The sequence below is a fragment of the Erythrolamprus reginae genome, chromosome 1 (genome assembly GCF_031021105.1).
Source record: "Erythrolamprus reginae isolate rEryReg1 chromosome 1, rEryReg1.hap1, whole genome shotgun sequence".
Lineage (NCBI taxonomy): Eukaryota > Metazoa > Chordata > Lepidosauria > Squamata > Dipsadidae > Erythrolamprus > Erythrolamprus reginae.
Window position 1 is genome coordinate 190877673 of NC_091950.1, and position 19521 is coordinate 190897193.

At 38.9% G+C, this 19521-nt stretch overlaps 1 protein-coding gene across 3 annotated transcripts in view; it reads right to left on the bottom strand.

Annotated features, from left to right (window-relative positions):
- Positions 1-19521, bottom strand: part of LOC139156308 (neurabin-2-like) — a 72664-nt gene that overhangs the window by 27954 nt on the left and 25189 nt on the right. For all 3 annotated transcript variants that reach the window (XM_070731766.1, XM_070731764.1, XM_070731765.1), the window contains exons 5-13: positions 18055-18159; positions 17280-17397; positions 12225-12368; positions 9494-9547; positions 8481-8710; positions 6729-6819; positions 6474-6645; positions 5685-5836; positions 998-1310 (exon numbers count right to left, since the gene is read on the bottom strand). In XM_070731766.1, the coding sequence (XP_070587867.1) occupies positions 998-1310; positions 5685-5836; positions 6474-6645; positions 6729-6819; positions 8481-8710; positions 9494-9547; positions 12225-12368; positions 17280-17397; positions 18055-18159 (1379 nt within the window). The remainder of the gene's footprint in view (positions 1-997; positions 1311-5684; positions 5837-6473; positions 6646-6728; positions 6820-8480; positions 8711-9493; positions 9548-12224; positions 12369-17279; positions 17398-18054; positions 18160-19521) is intronic.

Below are 19521 nucleotides of genomic sequence, written 5' to 3' on the forward strand. Positions count from 1 at the left end.
TAATTAAAAAATACTCCACGGGTTTTTTTTTCTATACCACGGTTTTTTCCACCCGATGACGTCATACGTCATCACCAAGAGTCACTTCTCTCTCTCTCTCTCTCTCTTTCTCTCTCTTTCCTGTCATTCTCTGCTTCAATCATTTTCTCATTTCTCTTTTTTTCTCCCTTTTTCTATCATTTTTCTCTCTCTCTCTACCTTCCACTCTCCCCCCTCTTGCTCGCTCTCTCTTTCTCCCTCTCTCTCTCCCTCTCTGTGAGAATGCCTGCCCCACCTCTCCTGCAGCCCCCTCGCTGATAGCTGGGACAAAAGCGCTCTCAGCTAAGGGACAGTGAGAGGGGCAAGGCAGGCATTCTGAAAAGCGCTCAGAGCGGCTACCGGCCAAATGAGGAAGATGAGAAGCCGTAGCCGCCAGCGCTGCTGCAGGAGGACCCGTGTCCCAAGAAAGCCGGTGAGAGGGGTGGATCGGGCGGGCGGGCGGTAGCGGCGAGGGGGCCGGAGGTGCTGGGGGGGCGGGGGCAGCCGACATTCAAAACAATCTTTGCTGGCCTCCGCACTTTCGTCGCTCCCCGCCCCCAACTTCAAGCCCGGCTCCTTGCGCTGCCTTGAAAAAGGGTGCGTGGGGGTAGTTTTTGGCTGTCCATAGCTAAAAATGGTGTTTTTACTTCCGCACCGCTATTTCGCGGAAATTCGACTTTCGCGGGCGGTCTTGGAACACAACCCCCGCGAAAATCGAGGGAACACTGTATTTCTTTTTTTATCAAAGTAAGTTTCTCATTTTCCTGTTATTTTATTTTTTTTGTATTACATAAGTAATAACTTCTGTAATAAATAAGTAATAAAAGTGTAACTGTATATTAAAAACGGGCGATGATCTGTAAATAGATATTTTCTGTTTTAAATGTATTAAAAACAATAAATAAAACTTTTTTTAAAAAAGAAATTCTTTAAGCCACAATGATACCCAGTAGGATGAACATGATCATCTTAATCTTACCTTTGTTCACTTTCCCCTTTCCTTTGGATTCTCTTTCCTTAACATTTCGGCAATATACAGCAGGAGAATTTGGATCAGAATCATCATTAGGTAGTGACTGAGATATTCCAGCAGTGTCTTCTGTCTGCAGTTTATACACCGGAGAAGAGTACACAGAAAGTGGTGGACTTGGTTCTAATGAAAGGTCACTGTTTTCAGCACACTCCAATTTATCATTCATTTTATCTGTATCGCTTTGCTGTGTTGAAATGATCTTTTCTGTCACATCTGGAAACTTACTCAAGGTTTTTTCTTCTGTATCATCACTGATGTCCTAAAACATAAGTAAGAATACGACATTAATATTCTAAGCAACTTTAGGACTATGATTTTTTAACACCCAGGTTTTCCTACATTGCCCATATGTTAAAGCTGTTATCCATTAATTCACTGTGAATCACCTTGCTGAAATAACTTAAGGTAACATCAAGACAATATCCTTTTTGTGATACCTTTGTTATGAAGGTTTTCTCTACAAATATTCCCTTGCTGCATACCACTCCTTATTCATAACACCAACTTAAATTGCCTAAGTTGTCATACCAGAACCTGTTGCTTAATTTGTTACAACTTCACTTTCATCACATCTTTTCATCTGTGTACTAACATATATAAATAAGCAATGTAATTATATTAATATAAAATAAAATGTTAAAATGTAATTTTAATTACACATTATATTATGCAAACATATATTATTTTTAATAACATGCATAATTATATCATTATGTATTAACATGTAATTAAATATTTTCTCTCCCTCCTTCCCTCCATCCTATCTATCTATCTATCTATCTATCTATCTATCTATCTATCTATCTATCTATCTCTTTTGTACTTTTTGTATACAACAAGCAGTAGAATCAGTTAAGAATTCACATAAAAAATAAGCATTTATAATTAAGTATGCAGCATTTAATAATTAAGAAACTAATAAATCCTGAGATTGTGAAGTCTGAAGTGACACTGGAAGACTAGTAGCAATGTAGCTAGGACAAGCACTGTCAGCAGAATAATAATAATAATAATAATAATAATAATAATAATAATAATAATAATAATAATAATTATTATTATTATTATTATTATTATTATTATTATTTATTAGATTTGTATGCCGCCCCTCTCCGAGGACTCGTAAGCCTTGTAAAGTCAAATAAAAATAAGAAAATATCAAAAATATCTTTTGATATTTTATAGCGCTTCTCTTCATTGGAACTGTTCAAATCTGTGTACTGTACAGAGTAAAACATGTGAAGGATTACTTCACTGTATTACTAAAACATTAAAAAAAAAACCTAGCAAAGTCTTTTTCAACCATAATAAAAGTTACTTTTGTTTGATCCCTGTCATTTTTTAAAATTTCCAAACATTTCAAAGTTTGTAATTTTTATACTCTACGAAGGAGTATTAAAAGAGTAATTTACAGTTACTGTGCAATTTAACTTTTAATTAATGCCAGTTTAAAAATACACCATAAAATAATTTAATGCAAACCTTTGTTGAAGTAGAGATAGGTGCATTTCCAGCTTAAAAAATCTTATACTGAGCTGTTGTGGCATGGTTAGAATGCAGCATTGCAGGCTAATTCTGCTGACTGCTAGCAGTTGGGCAGTTCGATTTTTGCCACCTCAACATTGACTCAGCCTGCGATCCTTCCAAGGTTGGTAAAATGAGGACCCAGATTGTTGGCAATATGTTGCCAACAAGCGGTATCTAAACCGCTTAGAGGGCTGTAAAGCACTTGTAAAGCAGTATGTAAGTCTAAGGACTATTACTATTGCTATATAAATAAATGGCAAATCACAGTGCAGGTCAAACTATTTTAATTGTCTGTTTCACCTCTTATCAGGTATAATACTCAAAAGCATACTAAAGCTTCATTTTCATACATCTTAAAACAGTGTTTCCCAACCAGTGTGCCGCGGCACACTAGTGTGCCGCGGGACATGGTCAGGTGTGCCGCGAGCCTGGCTGGAGCTTCCTTGGCGGTGACGGCAAGTGAGCTTTTGAGGCCCGGTGGGAGGGCACCGGCCACTGTTGCTGCTAAGCTGCATGGGCGCGTGCCCGCACAGCCATTAGGAAACCCCCCCGCAGAAATTTTTGAAGTGGCGCAAAGCCAAGCAGCCCTGAATCGCTCCCTTCTCCGGCCAGCAAAGTCGGCTGCCTAAGAAAGTGCCGCGTTTGAAAAACGCGCATTTTAAAAGTGTGCCGCTTTCCCAGGTAGCCGGCTTGCTGGCCGGAGAAGCAAGCGATCCAGGACTGCGTCGCTTTGCGCGTGATGACAACAACGGCGCCATGGTGGCTTTCAAGTGCCGCCCTTCATGGTGCCCCACCACCCGTTCCTGCAGGTAGAAGTCAGGCGGGGTACCGGGAGGCAGAGGCGGCGGCAGCGCGTGGCCGGGCGCTGAGCACCATGGACATCTGGGAGGGCGAAGGGGTGAGTGTGGCTGCTGCCTCTTAGGTGGAGGTGAAGGCGACGGCAGAGTCAGTGCTGGGGCCATGCGGGGCTGCTGATCCAGGGGGCTGCGGACCGGCAAGCCGCCCTCCACTCTCTCTCCACTCTCTCTCTCTTTCTCTCTCTGTTGCTGGTGTGGTGCACGAGAGAGAAAGAGAGAGAGAGAAAAAGGAGAGAAAGCAAGGCAGAAAGAGAAAGAAGGAAAAGCAAGAGAGAAATCAAGAGAGAGAAAGCAAGGTAGAGAGAGAGTGTGTGTGTGAGAGAGAGAAAGCAAGGTAGAGAGAGAGAGAAAGCAAGAGAGAAAGAGAGAAGGAAAGCAAGAGAGAGAGAAAGAGAGAGGAAGCAAGAGAGAGAGAGGAAGCAAGAGAGAGAGAGAAAGCAAGAAAGAGAGAAAGAGGGAGGGAAGGAGGGAGAGAGAAAGAGCAAAAAAGAGAGGAAGAGAAAGAGACAAGGAAAGCAAGAGAGAGAAAGAGAAAGCAAGAGAGAAAGAGAAAGAGAGAGAAAGCAAGAGAGAAAACAAGGGAGAGAGAAAGAAAGCAAGAGAGAAAGAGAAAGAGAGAGAAAGCAAGAGAGAAAACAAGGGAGAGAGAAAGAAAGCAAGAAAGAAAGAGAAAGAGAGAAGGAAAACAAGAGAGAAAGAGAGAGAAAGCAAGAGAGAAAGACAGAAAGGAAAAGAGAAAGAGTGTATGTGAGAGAGAAAGCAAGAGAGAGAGAAAGAAAGAAAGCGAGAGAGAAAGAGAGAAAGAGAAAGAGAGAAGGAAAGCAAGAGAGAGAGAAAGAGAGAAAGCAAGAGAGAGAGAGAGAGAAAACAAGGGAGAAAGAAAGCAAGAAATAGAGAAAGGGAGGAAGAGAGAGAGAAAGAAAGAGAGAAAGAAAGAGAAAGAGAGAAGGAAAGCAAGAGAGAGAGAGAAAGCAAGGGACAGAGAAAGAGAGAGAATACAAGAGAGAGAGAGAAAGCAAGAAAGAGAGAAAGAGGGAGGGAAGGAGGGAGAGAGAAAGAGCAAAAAGGAGAGGAAGAAAGAGGGATGGAGAGAGAGAGGGAAAGAAAGAGGGAGGGAGAGAGAAATAGGGTGAAAGGGAGGAAGAGAGGGTTTTTTGTCCAAACTTTTTTAGCCCCACCCGCCCCCCGCTCAATGTTCCCCAGGATTTTGTAAATGTGAATAATGTGCAGCGGCTCAAAAAAGGTTGGGAAACACTGTCTTAAAACATAAGCTATTATAAACCTTTATTTTCCCCCAGTGAGCTCTTTCAGTATTGATTATAGAGCTAATCACAAGCAGGGCTGAGTTGTATGCTTTAAATTGATTTTTAAAGTCCTTTCTATATTCCCCATTAGTAATGATTTCCATAGAGCTGAAATAAATGTAAGAATTTTTTTTAATGAGAAATTAGTATTTCCTTAAGCAGTAGAAAAAGACCTGTGAAATTACACTGCTCAAAAAATAAAGGGAACACTTAAGCAACACAATATAACTCCAAGTAAATCAAAATTCTGTGAAATGAAACTGTCCACTTAGGAAGAACCACTGATTGACAATCAATTTCACATGCTGTTGTGCACATTCTGATTTGTACAGAACAAAGTATTTCATTCATTCAGATCTAGGATGTGTTATTTTAATGTTCCTTTTATATATATATATATATATTGAGCAGTATATATACCTTCTAGTCAAACCCAAATCCACCAACTAAATGTAACAAATGCAATATTATTTTACCCTTTTATACCCAATTAAGTTAGCTATTTTCCAAGAATGAAAGTAATTGAACATCTAGAAAGAAGTGATACTAAGGATATAAAATAAAACTCCTTGTGTCCCTGTTAACTGAATCCATATTTTTAAAGAACTGTATATGCCTATTAGCATAATATTCCTCTCAAAGTCTGTCAAATGCAGCAACAGTTGAAATTTGATAATTACTGGAAAGCTGCAGAGGAATGAACAGTATTTACAGTAATTGCAAGAATCACTTAGTCCAATTGAGCAGTTACAGAAAATAAATGAATGATTAAATGTTAAATATGGCTAAAAACTCTTTTTTGGGCAGCTGGGAGAACAAAGCAATGAGAGACCTTTTAGGTCATCCGCCAGAAATACTGAGTGAATTATATATTTTATTTCATGTATACTTTAATTATAGACAAAGTACCAAATTATACCTGGGAAAATAAAATGAATACTATACCTGTGAGTTTCTATATTTTTGTTTGGCACCAAGAGATTCCTTTAGCTTTGACCGAGAAGGTGGCTGACGTTTTACTTTCAAAGCAAGCTGGGCCTTAGCTTTATGAGCACTTGTATCTAATCTTGGTGGGTCTCCAACAAAGGTATCAAAATCTGTAACAAATGCATAGTCACTTATCAAAAAGTTACTAGAGTATTTAATCATCATCCCATTTTATTATGAAATTATTCAATGTTCCCTTTTATTTGTAACAATTAGACAAATAACAATTTAGATTCTGATATATTATTTTCAAAAGAAGATAAGTACCAGCTGTAATAGAAGGACAACTTAATGTCATGTTATAAAAATGTATTGCAGGTCATTTAAATGGTCCTCATTTAATGACTATTCGTTTGGAGTCTGTTCAAGTTTACAATGATAATAAGTAGTGATTACAATGAGATATTGTAGTCCCTGCAGTCCTAATTGTGGGTTTACAAATTACAACTTCACAGCTCCCATGATCACAATTTGCAATCTTCCCTGCCAGCTTCCCACAAGCAAAGTCAACAGGAAAGGCGGCCAAAAGTTGGAAGTCAAGGTCAAGTGGGTTTCTCACTTGATGGTGGCAAGCAGGACTGGCTATTCCTAAATCATGCAGTCACATGGTTTTTTTAACTTATGACCACTTTGCTTAACAATGGAATTTTTGGTCCCAATTAGGATAGTATCTACCAATTAGGACTTTGTCAGAGGTTTCGATATCATAGTTTGCCAAGCATACCAATAGATATCTTTATTACTCACCAGAAAAATCTAATTTCTCTACTGAAGAGTCTATTTCCTGCATATCATCCTTAGTTTCAAAATGTTCTGCCAGTTGTTCAGCATTTGGTGTGACAGAGTCTAATAAAATACTATTTCCAAACATATAGGGGAGTTTCTCATATATTTTTAATTTGTCTTCAAGCTCTGTGATCTAAAGATGATAAATATTTTAAAAATCAAGACATATTTACAAAGAACTTTAAAATAACATTCAAAATATCATATTGTCCAAACCTTTTCCTGCAAAACTTTTAATTGATTTGTATGTTCCTGATTGCTCTCGTCAATAATTTTTGTATGATCTTCTTTTATCATGAGTTCTTCTCTGGAAGAGGGAACAAACATAATTAGGCACCATAAAGGAGAAACAAGAAAAAAACTGAAGTTTATTAGACTGAGCTTCTTAGCAACTAAACATTTTTCTTCTTTAAAAAAGAGACAATTTTCTCTTATCTTCAATTTATTGTTTATATTGTATTTTTATTAGGCATAAATATATATACTGTATATAATAATACATTCGGATAGATGGTAGAAATGTGATACAGGGTTTCAACCTTTTTCCTGTCGTTTTTTTTTCCATCTGACCTTTGTTCTTTCATCTTCACAATGTCTCTCTTTCCCATTTGCAGAACAGATGGCTTCTTTTTACCATCTAATACCAATCTTATGAGTAATGCTGCTAAGCATAATAACCTAACTAAAACATACAACCATCCCTCACCTTAAAAATATTATCTGCAGAAATGTGTACAATTAACGATCTTGTATGCTACGTACAGGCAACTTTTGGTAAGCATTCTGGAATGAAAATGTACCCTGGATTCTGTTTCTTTTCTTGTATAGTTAAATTCATTCCAATATGAATTTAACTATGCCATCTGGCAGGACCACGTGGGAGGGCATTCTCTGTTGCGACTCCGGCCCTATGGAATCAACTCCCCTCTGAATTCCGCATGATCCCCACCTTCCTGGCCTCCCGAAAGGCAGTAAAAACATGGCTTTTCTGATAGGCCTGGAGCTGGTGGGTGGTTCATCTTGTCCCAGCTGAATGGATTAATGTTTTAATTAAGGGTTCTTAAAATTGTTTTATTGTTTTTTATATTGTTGTTATATTGCTATTAGCCTCCCAAAGCATGTAAGGAGTTTGGTGGCCTACAAATCACATTAATAAATAAATCGCATTAATATTTTAAAACTGAAATTTTTAAATGGGAAAATTTTAAATGGGAAGCACCATACAAATATCTTAACAAAATTAATTCTCTGTTGAATTAATGTGGATATGGCACAATTCATAATTCACCTTTTTGTTGATTGTTTAAAACTCTTTTATGCCTTCTCTGAGAGTATATTGATGGCTTTTAGGGATTTATTTGTAAAAAATAAAAACAGTCATAAATGATCTCTTCTGGAGAAGAGCCACTCATGTCATTTTTTAATGGACTTACTGTATGTTATATATTTAAGTAATCTGATTTATTTAAAAAAATACAATCAGAATTAAGTTGTAATCGGAGGATATATTTTGAAATTTTTTAATACTCTTTGAAAATAACCTCAATTTAATGACATTACATCAGAGGTGAGGAACTTATGACCTCTAGATATTACTGAACCATAACCCCTGGTAGCTTCAACCAGTCCAACGAACGATGAAAGATGTAATTGGGCAACAACTGAAAGAACATATTCTCCATCTTTGATTTGATAAGATTACAATGCCATCACTGCCTACAATATAACTTTTCAGTATTTGCTTCTTGTCCCTGAATTAGATAATTCGCGTTGTCCTACATTTTCTCCTAGCATCTAAAATAAAACACTAATACTGAATGTGGTACTTTAATTTTATTCAAGACCCTGATGCTAATTATCTACATACAGAAACAAACACATAGCAACAGCACACAACATTGTACATGTAAGAAATTACAAACATAGATATCTATGAGCTTAACTGACAGAGTATAATAACACACTCACTTCTGCTGATATTCTTTGAGTAACTTCTTCGCTTTGTTATACTTTTTTTCCAGCACATCATATTGTTCTTGAGTTTCTTTAAGATGCTCATTTACTGTTTTGCATAAACTCTGGGCTTCTAACCAGTAGGTCTCTAGCTTTTTTATTTTTTCTTTGTTATCATCTATAGTTTCTTGGAGCTGCGATTTCTTTAACTCCCATTCAATCTTTTCAGCTTCTGTTGCTTTTAGCTTTAAAAAAGTTCAACTTATTAGACTTTAGTAATTATTCATTCATGTACATTTTAATTTATTAGATTTTAAACCAAACAAGTTTATCTTCAAAATGTAACAAGGAACAATTAATTTTGCCTTAGAGGTATCAGCAGTTGTCCATTTGCATAAAATCCATACAGATTAATTCATTTTATAGTAATTCATGGCCATCTAAAAATATTGCCTTTGATTTCTAATATTCAAACTGTTCTAACTGATATAAAATATCTACTACCTAAAAGCAAAATAAATATTTGTCAGGCCTGGAAGCCATCTTTCACCTTTTTGTATTCAGGCCTGCCACAATTTCTACTATGGGAAAATGGGAGGGGGAATTATATGGAATAGGTGATATGTAGTAGTCTAAATAACATTCCTTCTAGAAAGTCAAGGTCGCTGTGTTCTGCAGTTGTGATGGGGAGACATCTTCAGTTTTGGACGGTGCCTCATTGAATTGTGTGATAAGGCACTGCCCTTTACTTACAAATGACATTTTATTATCCTTACAAAACAAATTATTTCTCCTATTTATTTGTGCCTTTCATTTGCATGTATCTAACTATGGTTGCTTATTTTTATTTCAACAAGTATATGACAGAAAATATTCCTCACAGTTTAGCACAAATTGCATAACAAATGTTTTCTGGTTTTAATTGGAATTAAGAAATCAGTTTTATCTTATTTGTGTTTAATATATTCAAGTTGAATATACAAATAACTGAATTTAAATATTTTTTAAAGTATATATTGAAGATTTACCTTTTCCTTAAGTTGATTAACTTCAGCCACTGTAACTGCATGCTTTAATTGTAACTAGAAAAAATGCATAGAAAGTTTTATTGAAGGAAAAAAAGTGCAACTGATATTTGAAAATTCGTTAAATTCCTTTTATATTTCTATTATATATCTAATATGGAAACTGCAGTTTAATGTTTCCAAATGTAAAATAATGCACTTGGGGAAAAGGGATCCTCAATCTGAGTATTGTATTGGCAGTTCTGTGTTAGCAAATACTTCAGAAGAAAAGGATTTAGGGGTAGTGATTTCTGACAGTCTCAAAATGGGTGAACAGTGCAGTCAGGCGGTAGGGAAAGCAAGTATGATGCTTGGCTGCATAGCTAGAGGTATAACAAGCAGGTAGAGGGAGATTGTGATCCCGCTGTATAGAGCGCTGGTGAGACCCCATTTGGAATACTGTGTTCAGTTCTGGAGACCTCACCTACAAAAAGATATTGACAAAATTGAACGGGTCCAAAGACGGGCTACAAGAATGGTGGAAGGTCTTAAGCATAAAACGTATCAGGAAAGACTTAATGAACTCAATCTGTATAGTCTGGAGGACAGAAGGAAAAGGGGGGACATGATCGAAACATTTAAATATGTTAAAGGGTTAAATAAGGTTCAGGAGGGAAGTGTTGTTAATAGGAAAGTGAACACAAGAACAAAGGGACACAATCTGAAGTTAGTTGGGGGAAAGATCAAAAGCAACATGAGAAAATATTATTTTACTGAAAGAGTAGTAGATCCTTGGAACAAACTTCCAGCAGACGTGGTAGATAAATCCACAATAACTGAATTTAAACATGCCTGGGATAAACATATATCCATCCTAAGCTAAAATACAGAAAATAGTATAAGGGCAGACTAGATGGACCATGAGGTCTTTTTCTGCCGTCAGACTTCTATGTTTCTATTACTATTCACATTTTTTCCATGAAATTGGAAGCAATAAGGTTTCATGAGCTCAAAGTTCCCACTTGCTCTTCTCCTCAAACAATATAAAACCACTCTTTTATTGCATATTACACCAGACCAATTGGACTCAAGATACTGTTAGGCTACAGTTTATAAATTATTGCACTACTAACCAGGTTGGCTAAATCTGCTAGGTGATAAAATTCAGTAAAATCTACATGGACTTCAGATTCCCATTCTGTGGCTTAGAGAAAAGAGTTAATTCAAACATAAAAGCTGGAATTAGTCAGAGGAAGTAGTTATAACTTGTTTTCCCCGCCAATTTTGCTGACATCCAAATTTCAGTCAGCTCTTCCACTTTTTGAATTGTTTCCAGCTGATAATTATATGACTCAGTTATAAAAGATAAATATGAATAGAGTCACTGATTGATTCATGTTAAAGAATCATGATATATTGCTAGATAAAAATTGTTCCAACTGATATATTAATATATTTGCCATAAACTGCCTGAAAATATTTCTTTACATAATCAGCATTATTATTGTTGGCAAGAAGTATTCATTAGGAGGCTTAAAAGATACAAAAATTAATTCTCTAAAGCCTACTATACAACTAAACAAAGGTATAAAGAAATGCTTTATACAAAAAAGATATATTTTTCTCTTCTCTCAAGAGACTTACAAGAGCCTCAAAGTGTTATTAGCTAAAAGTACAGTGAAAGGAAGTAATAGGCAACTCCTTTAGAAGCAGTGGCTTCGGTTGTGAGGGGGCAAAGTGTCACATCAACAGCACTGATGTCACAACTAGTTTGATGAGGCAGCCAAAAGGATTATAGTGGAGAAAGCTGAGATTTGAACAGATCAGAGCAGATGGATCAGTTATCTGGATTTTGTCCCAGAAAGGACTGAAGAGTGGAATGAAAGGAATGGAGTGAGGACTGGGAAGAGGTAGAGGAAGAACATAGTAGAATCCCATAGATGATATTATGTGGAAAATGTTGCATGCACTGAACAACAACTTATGCCCTTGTTGTGTTTATATGATTATATTATTGCAATACAGGTACTCTGACTAATGACCACAAATGAGCCCAAACTTTCTGTTGCTAAATGAGATGCTTGTTAAGTGAGCTCTGCCCCATCGCTCTTGCCACAGTTGTTAAGTGAATCACTGCAGTCGTTAAGTTAGTAACACTGCTGTTAAATTAATCTGACTTCACCACTGACTTTCTTTGTTGCGGGACACTGCAACCATCTTCACTACTGGCCAGTTGCCAAGCATCCAAATTTTAATCCTGTGACTACAGGGATGCTGCAAAGTTTGTAAGTGTGAAAAATATTCAGCAGTCACTGTTTTCAGTGTTGTTGTAACTTTGAACAGTCACTAAATGAACTGTTGTAAGTTGAAGGACTACCTGTATTGAATTGATTCTGGTATTGTTCATGAATTAATTATTTATTATGATTATGTATTAAATTTATCACTTATTTAGACATGCTTACTAAACAATATTTCTCAATGAATAAGATATATAAAGTGGTTTTTCTGGACTCATTAAAATAAACGTAATTCCCAGGATATTTTATATTTTGAATAGGAAGTAGAATTCCTACATACACATCTAGAAAATATTTTAAAAATACAATATATTTCATAAATTTTTAATGGGTTCTTCAGTTCCGAAAACATCATTAAAAAGATATCATTAAATTGTAAGATCAGATTTTCTAACACTTTTTAACAAGTAAACTTCCTATCATCCATTTTGAGAGATAACAAAATTGCACCCTACCTCTTTAAACTTCAGCATGAACTGTGTAGAATCCATGTCTAATGGTAAATTAATATCTTCATTTTCAGGAAGATAAAATACTTCTACTGATTTTTCTTGCAAATGAGATTCAAAAGAAACATCATCTTCATCATAATCTTCATCCTGAAACAATATTAAACAATATTTTATGAAAGCAATCGCTCTCTTTAAATGATGTTAATACAACAATAAATATATGCTATTATATACAGCATCTTATTTTTTTAACATTTTTATGAACATGCAAAGCTTTAAGTCTCTCATTTTAAAAAAGTAAATGTTTATATTTACATATTTACATATACATATGGCATTGTAAACCATCAAATTTGGTTACATTGGTCTTGCAGGCTTTCATTGTTTCTCTCTGCAAATATTGTTTTCCAAGCCCCAAGTCTTTGCAGGTCTTTTTTCAATTGGTCTAACTTGCTCCAAATTTTTTTTCCCCCAGCCCTAGCCAAGTGCTGACGATGTTCCCAGCTCTTATCTGCTTGCAAGCTCTTTTATTGTTACTCTCTGAGAGGTTTTTAGACTTTTAATGCTAAATTGTTATTTTAGATTTTTAATACAGTGGTACCTCAAGATACGAACCCCTCGTCTTACGAACAACTCGTGATACGAACCCGGGGTTCAGAAAAATTTTGCCTCTTCTTACGAACTTTTTTCGAGTTACGAACCGGCGTTCGGAGACTGCTGGGAAGCCGCGCGGCTGTTTTAAAAGGTGACAGCCGGGCGGCGGGGCTTCCCAGCAGCCTCCCGAACGCCGGTTCGTAACTCGAAAAAAGTTCGTAAGAAGAGGCAAACTTTTTCTGAACCCCGGGTTCGGTTCGGGAGGTTGCTGGGAAGCCCCCCAGCCCGGCTGTGACCTTTTAAAACAGCCGCGCGGCTTCCCAGCTGTCTCCCGAAGCCGAACGCCAAACCCGAACTTCCGCGTTCGGCGACTGCTGGGAAGCTGCGCGGCTGTTTTAAAAGGTGACAGCCGGGCTGGGGGGCTTCCCAGCAACCTCCCGAACCCCGAACTTTTACCGAACTTCCAGGTTCGGGGTTCGGGAGGTTGCTGGGAAGCCCCCCAGGCCGGCTGTCACCTTTTAAAACAGCCGCGCGGCTTCCCAGCAGTCGCCGAACGCCGAACGCCGAACGCGGAAGTTCGGGTTTGGCGTTCGGCTTCGGGAAGCTGCTGGGAAGCCGCGCGGCTGTTTTAAAAGGTGACAGCCGCCCTGGGGGGCTTCCCAGCAACCTCCCGAACCCCGAACTTTTGCCGAACTTCCGGGTTCGGGGTTCGGGAGGTTGCTGGGAAGCCCCCCAGGCCGGCTGTCACTTTTTAAAACAGCCGCACGGCTTCCCAGCAGTCACAGAACGCCGAACGCGGAAGTTCGGGTTTGGCGTTCGGCTTCGGGAAGCTGCTGGGAAGCCGCGCGGCTGTTTTAAAAGGTGACAGCCGGTCTGGGGGGCTTCCCAGCAACCTCCCGAACCCCGAACTTTTGCCGAACTTCCAGGTTCGGGGTTCGGGAGGTTGCTGGGAAGCCCCCCAGCCCGGCTGTCACCTTTTAAAATAGCCGCGCGGCTTCCCAGCAGTCGCCGAACGCCGGTTTTTTGCGGGGGGTTTTTTTGGTTGCACGGATTAATTGACTTTACATTGTTTCCTATGGGAAACAATGTTTCGTCTTACGAACCTTTCGTCTTACGAACCTCCCCCTGGAACCAATTAGGTTCGTAAGACGAGGTATGACTGTATTAGATTTGTTATTGTATATTATTTTATCACTGCTGTGAGCCGCCCAGAGTCTGCAGAGAGGGGCGGCATACAAATCTAATGAATGAATGAATGAATGAATGAATGAATGAATGAATGAATGAATGAAAGAAAGAACGAAAGAACGAACAAACAAACAAGCAAGCAAGCAAGCAAACAAACAAACAAACAAACATGTTAACTAATTTTAAATTTAATCCATCAAGTCAGGCTTGCACTACTCTATAATATAATTGTAGTTTCCCAAAATTGCTATCTTTCCCCCACTATTAATGCTTATCATCACACTCATGAATTAAGAATTTTAAAAAGTATTATCTAATCCAGTGTTTCCCAACCTTTTTTGAGCCGCGGCACATTATTCACATTTAGAAAATCCTGGGGAACATGGGGGGGGGGGGCCCTAAAAAAAAGTTTGGACAAAAAAATCTCTCTCTTCCTCCCTTTCGCTCTATTTCTCTCTCTCTCTCTCCCTCTTTCTCTCTCTCCCTTCCTTCCTCTTTCTTTCCCCCTCTCTCTCCATCTCTTTGTTTCTCCCTTCCTTCCTCTCTTTTTTGCCCTCCTTCTCTCTCCCTCCTTCCCTCCCTCTATGTCTTTCCCTCACCCTCCTTCCCCCTCTTTCTCCCTCTCTCTTTCTCCCTCTCTTTCTCTCTCCCTCTCTTGCTATCTTTCTCTCTCTTTCTCTCCCCCCTCTCTCCCTCTTGCTATCTCTTTCTCTCCCCCCCTCCCTCTTTCTCTCTCCCTCTCTTGCTATCTTTTTCTCTCTCTTTCTCTTCCCCCCTCTCCCTTTCTCTCTCCCTCTCTTTCTCTCCCCCCTCTCTCCCTCCCTCTCTTGCTATCTCTTTCTCCCCCCCCTCTCTCTCTCCCTCTCTTGCTATCTTTCTCTCTCTTTCTCTCCCTCTCTCTCTCCCTCTCTTGCTATCTCTTTCTCTCCCGCCTCTTTCCCTCTCTCTTTCTCTCTCTCCCTCTCTTGCTATCTCTTTCTCTCCCCCCTCTTCTCCTCTCTCTTTCTCTCAGCAGCCGCATTGGGCAGTAGCCGTGGGGCGGCGGCAAGGTCGTCAGCTGTGAGGCGGAGCTCCGGAACTGAGGCACAGACGGCGGCGGCTAGATGTGTTGCTAGACACCGTACATGCTGGCGTTGCGCTGGGCATGGACGTGGGGTTGGAGCCTCCGTCCCGGCCCAGACAGCAGGCAAGTGCCAGCCACGCAATTCTAGCATGTCCAGCCGCCGCCGTCCGTGCCTTTGTTCCGGAGCTCCGCCTCACAGCTGACCACTCTGCCGCTGCCCCACGGCTACTACCCACTTCGGCTGCAGCTGCCGCCACCATCACTCTCCCACTGCGTGCCGCCCTTCCGCTGCCGCTACCCTCCCACCAGTCCCCAAAGCTCACCTGCTGCCGCCGCCAGGGAGGCTCCAGCCGGGCGGGGCGCTGCAGTTGCCGGAAAACTTGGAAGGCGCTAAGAAGGAAGCTCAGCTTCCGTTCTCACAACTTTTTGCTCTCTTCGCGGCACACCTGACCATGTCTCGCGGCACACCGGTTGGGAAACACTGATCTAATCATCACATAGCATTCCTCCATTTTCTTTAAATTTCCTTCCTTTTCCTTAGCTTCCCCATTTTTTTCTTTCCTGTAGCTTGTACCACCAATTTCTTTCCCTCTCCCTTTTTCCGCTTTATATATAATAATTATATTAATTTTCTTCCAATTATTCTTAATCCCTTCACCCTTCACCCTGCTTCCTTTTTCTTTTTTGATTTGCAATACCCAATACATATATCCTCGCCCTAGTCTTTTTTGTCACTGTTAATCTCAGTGATCATAATCATAAAATTCAATATAACCACTAATCTGTCTATTGTCCAAGCCCTCTGTCATACTCTGGGTCTTCTTTCTCCTGCTCTTCCATTTCTGTTTTATTCTCCTCTCTGCTGCCTTGTATTTTATTCCTTGCAATCATGTCTCCAAAGTCCTTATTGTCACCTAATATTTTATCTTTTTGTTTTTTAAATCTATCTGCAAGCTCCAAAAAGCATCTCTTTGTTTCTTGCCAGCAATCTTTAAAGTCTCTAAAAAGGGGTTCATAGTCTAATACCTCCATATTGCCAAAATCACAGTTCATCAGTCCTTGTTATCAATGTGGCTGTGCTTTATTATAGTTCATCCAAAGTTCATTCCGTCCCAGGAGATGCAGATGATAATTTTTTTTTTATTGAGATGAAAATAAATTGTTTGCTGCTTTGTATCTTCTCAAACTGTCCAAATAACTGTCTAAAATAATTCTCCAGTTTAAGGTCATATATCCACAAAAAATCTTCCACAATTACCATGGTTCCTCCAATCAGCAAGTGACCCACTTAATTAGTCCCACAGATCTATTCTTCCTGTTTGTCAGTGTCTTTATATATTTTCAATTCAGTTCTAATTAAACCAAATATTTCCTTAATTCAAAAATAAATCAGTATTCTCAATGTTCCCCAAAATTGGGCTGCCTTCTTTGAAATTGTTTCTCTATATATATTTTTTTTGCTAAATAGCTGCTTCGTTATCTTTCAATCCTTTTGTTCCCCTTTAGGTTTAGAAAAAAAAATCCCAAAGCTTTTCTTCAGCAGTATAACTCAACGACTTCAGCTTCTGTTCTTCTAATCTTCTCTCCCGCACGTATCTTGACATTTCCTTTCCAGATGACTTCCAATCTTCAAACAAATCAATCAGACCGTTCATGGCTGCTGCAGCTTGGATGATATTTTGCAAGTCGTATTCCAGCGCTGCCAGTTGAGGGCTCTATGCAGGCTTCCTGGGGGGGGGGGGGGGGGGGGGGGTTGGGTTGCCACCCCTCCCAGGCCACCAATGGTGTTCCACGTCTTCACCACACCTCTAGGATGGTTCTGGTCGGGTTCCGATGGAACCTGAGCCCCCCCAAGGCGCTGTGGATGGGAACTCCATGTCACTGCAGCATGTGGCCACACCCTCCTCTGCTGTTGGAAATTTTCTCCTTCTCCCCACCCCACTTATTTCTTCCTCAACTGATGATCACCTTAGATAAGAATTCATGAATGATTTCTAACTGTCAGATAACAACTTAGATAACCTTTTCTATCTGTTGCTCCAAAGTTTCTGGTAAACTCATACTTTCTGATAACTACAGGAAAAGGGTAATGTTAAAATGATGTTTTGAAAAGCAACAACTTTCTCCAAACCCAACATGAGTAAGTATGTATATATTTTTGTATGTGTATGTATATGTACACACACACACACAAACACACACTATCTTATTACCTGTTCTGTTTCATGGGCATACTGCTGCTCGTATAAGTATCTCTCTTGTTCTAATGTCTCGCTAATAAGGCGAGCTACTTCACTCTGAGTTCCTGGTTTTTCTCTTCCAATCAGAAATCTAAGGTGAAAAATTAATTAATATCAATGCATCAATGGGTAAAAAATACAATGGTACTTTTAATATTTTCTTATTCCTTGGCAACAGTTAACTATGCTTTGTTTTCTTATATGACAGTTTGATAACTGAAATGCATTTGAAATATTGTCAAAAATTGCAATAGGAGCAAAGTACACTATAATACCGAGATAGCAATAACACTTAGACTTATATACTGCTTTGTATCACATAATGCTACTGTAGTATTAATATATCTGCATTAATGGGCACAATATAAAGTTTTGACAGTCTATTTAAATATTCCTAAAATGTTTGGACCAGATTATTTGAAGGACTGCCTCATGTCCCATTAAAACTTGTCTGAATTTAAGGACAGTACATTGGGAAGATTTCACTGCTGTCAGAAGTTTCCTCATCTGGCACAAAGCACAAAACTTTTTTTTGCATTGCTCCCAAACTATGAATAGCATTCTCTCAAGAGCTGTCTTTGCCTCTCATTCTCTCTAAATTTAGAAAATTGATGAAAATGTTCTTCTAGCATTAACATAATTTTATCTATTTGGACTGGTTTTGTTAGGTGTCTTGCATACACATTCAAATATACTGTAAATAATGGAATAAATCAATGATTGCTTAATTATATATAATTATTCATACCTGACTGTGCCTTTTGTATTTTTTAACACAGTTGCTGCAAAAAACTGGGTTACCCCCACCAGGCTTATCCCATCAACTTCAACAATCTGATCATTTACTTGGATTCTGCAAGGCAAGAAACGAATATTAAATTTTGGATATTGCATATTTGATGCAAAAAAAGGGAACTAGGAATAAATATGTAAGTCACTTTCAATCAAGCATCTACATCATTTTCCACAAAGTAATAAACATACATCCTGTGACATATTTTTTAACACTTAGGTTAACATAAATAGAATATGCAGGTCAACTTGATGTATGTTAGGTGATTTCAATATAAATTACATAAAATAATACATATATTTATATTCACTATTCATTTGGATAGTGTTGGAGTATCCACTCTCAAGATTACAAGTGAGTTATATGCATAAGATCTGAATCAGTAAGTGGCAAATGTATGCAGTCCTATGAGTAGACTGGGTCTTTAATCTACATTAATCTAATACAGATAGTCCTCGATTTATGACCACAATTGAGCCCAGCATTTATTGATATACAAGATAGTTGTCAAGTGAGTTTTGGCCCATTTTAGATCTTTCTTGCCACAGTTGTTATGTGAATCACTGCTGCTTTCAGTTAGCAACAAGCTTGTTAAGTGAATCTGGCTTCCTCACTGATTTTGTTTGTAAGAAGGTCACAAAAGAGGATCACATGGGCCCGGGACACTGCAACCATCTTTAATATGAACCAGGTGCCAAGCACCTAGAAATAAATCATGTGACCATGGGGATGCTGCAAAGGTCATAAGTTGGAAAAATGATCATAAATCACTTTTTTTCCAGTGCTGCTGTAACTTTGAACGGTCACTAAAGGAACTGTTGTAAGTCAAATACTTCCTGTAGTTCCCTAGGAATAACATTTTATAAAAGAGACAAAGGGCTTATTTTCACTTTCATAACATTATTATTCTCAGTTCTATTTTATTGTGATGACAAAACTATTCTTTTATCATTAGACAAAAAAAGCATTTCCCTTATTGCTCACTATAATACAGGGCACTACTCTTGTTCAGTGTGCTGTATCACCTTTTTTATTTTAATGGAAATTTGAAAACATGAAGTAATCAACTAAGAAGTCTTAACTACACTAATAATATTTTTATGTTCTGCAAACAAATACAGTGATCCCCCGCTTGTTGCGAGGGTTCCGTTCCAGGACCCCCCGCAACGAGCGGGTTTTCGCGAAGTAGCGCTGCGGAAGTAAAAACACCATCTGCGCATGTGCAGATGGTGTTTTTACTCCCGCAGCGCTAGCGAGGAGCCGAAGATTGGGGGTGGCGCGGCTGTTTTAAAACGTCACCGCCGGCATGGGGGGCTTCCTAGCAGCCCCCCAAACCCGGGTTGGGGGTCCGGGGGGTGCTGGCAAGCCCCCCCATGCTGGCGGCGACGTTTTAAAACAGCCGCGCCGCCCCCAATCTTCGGC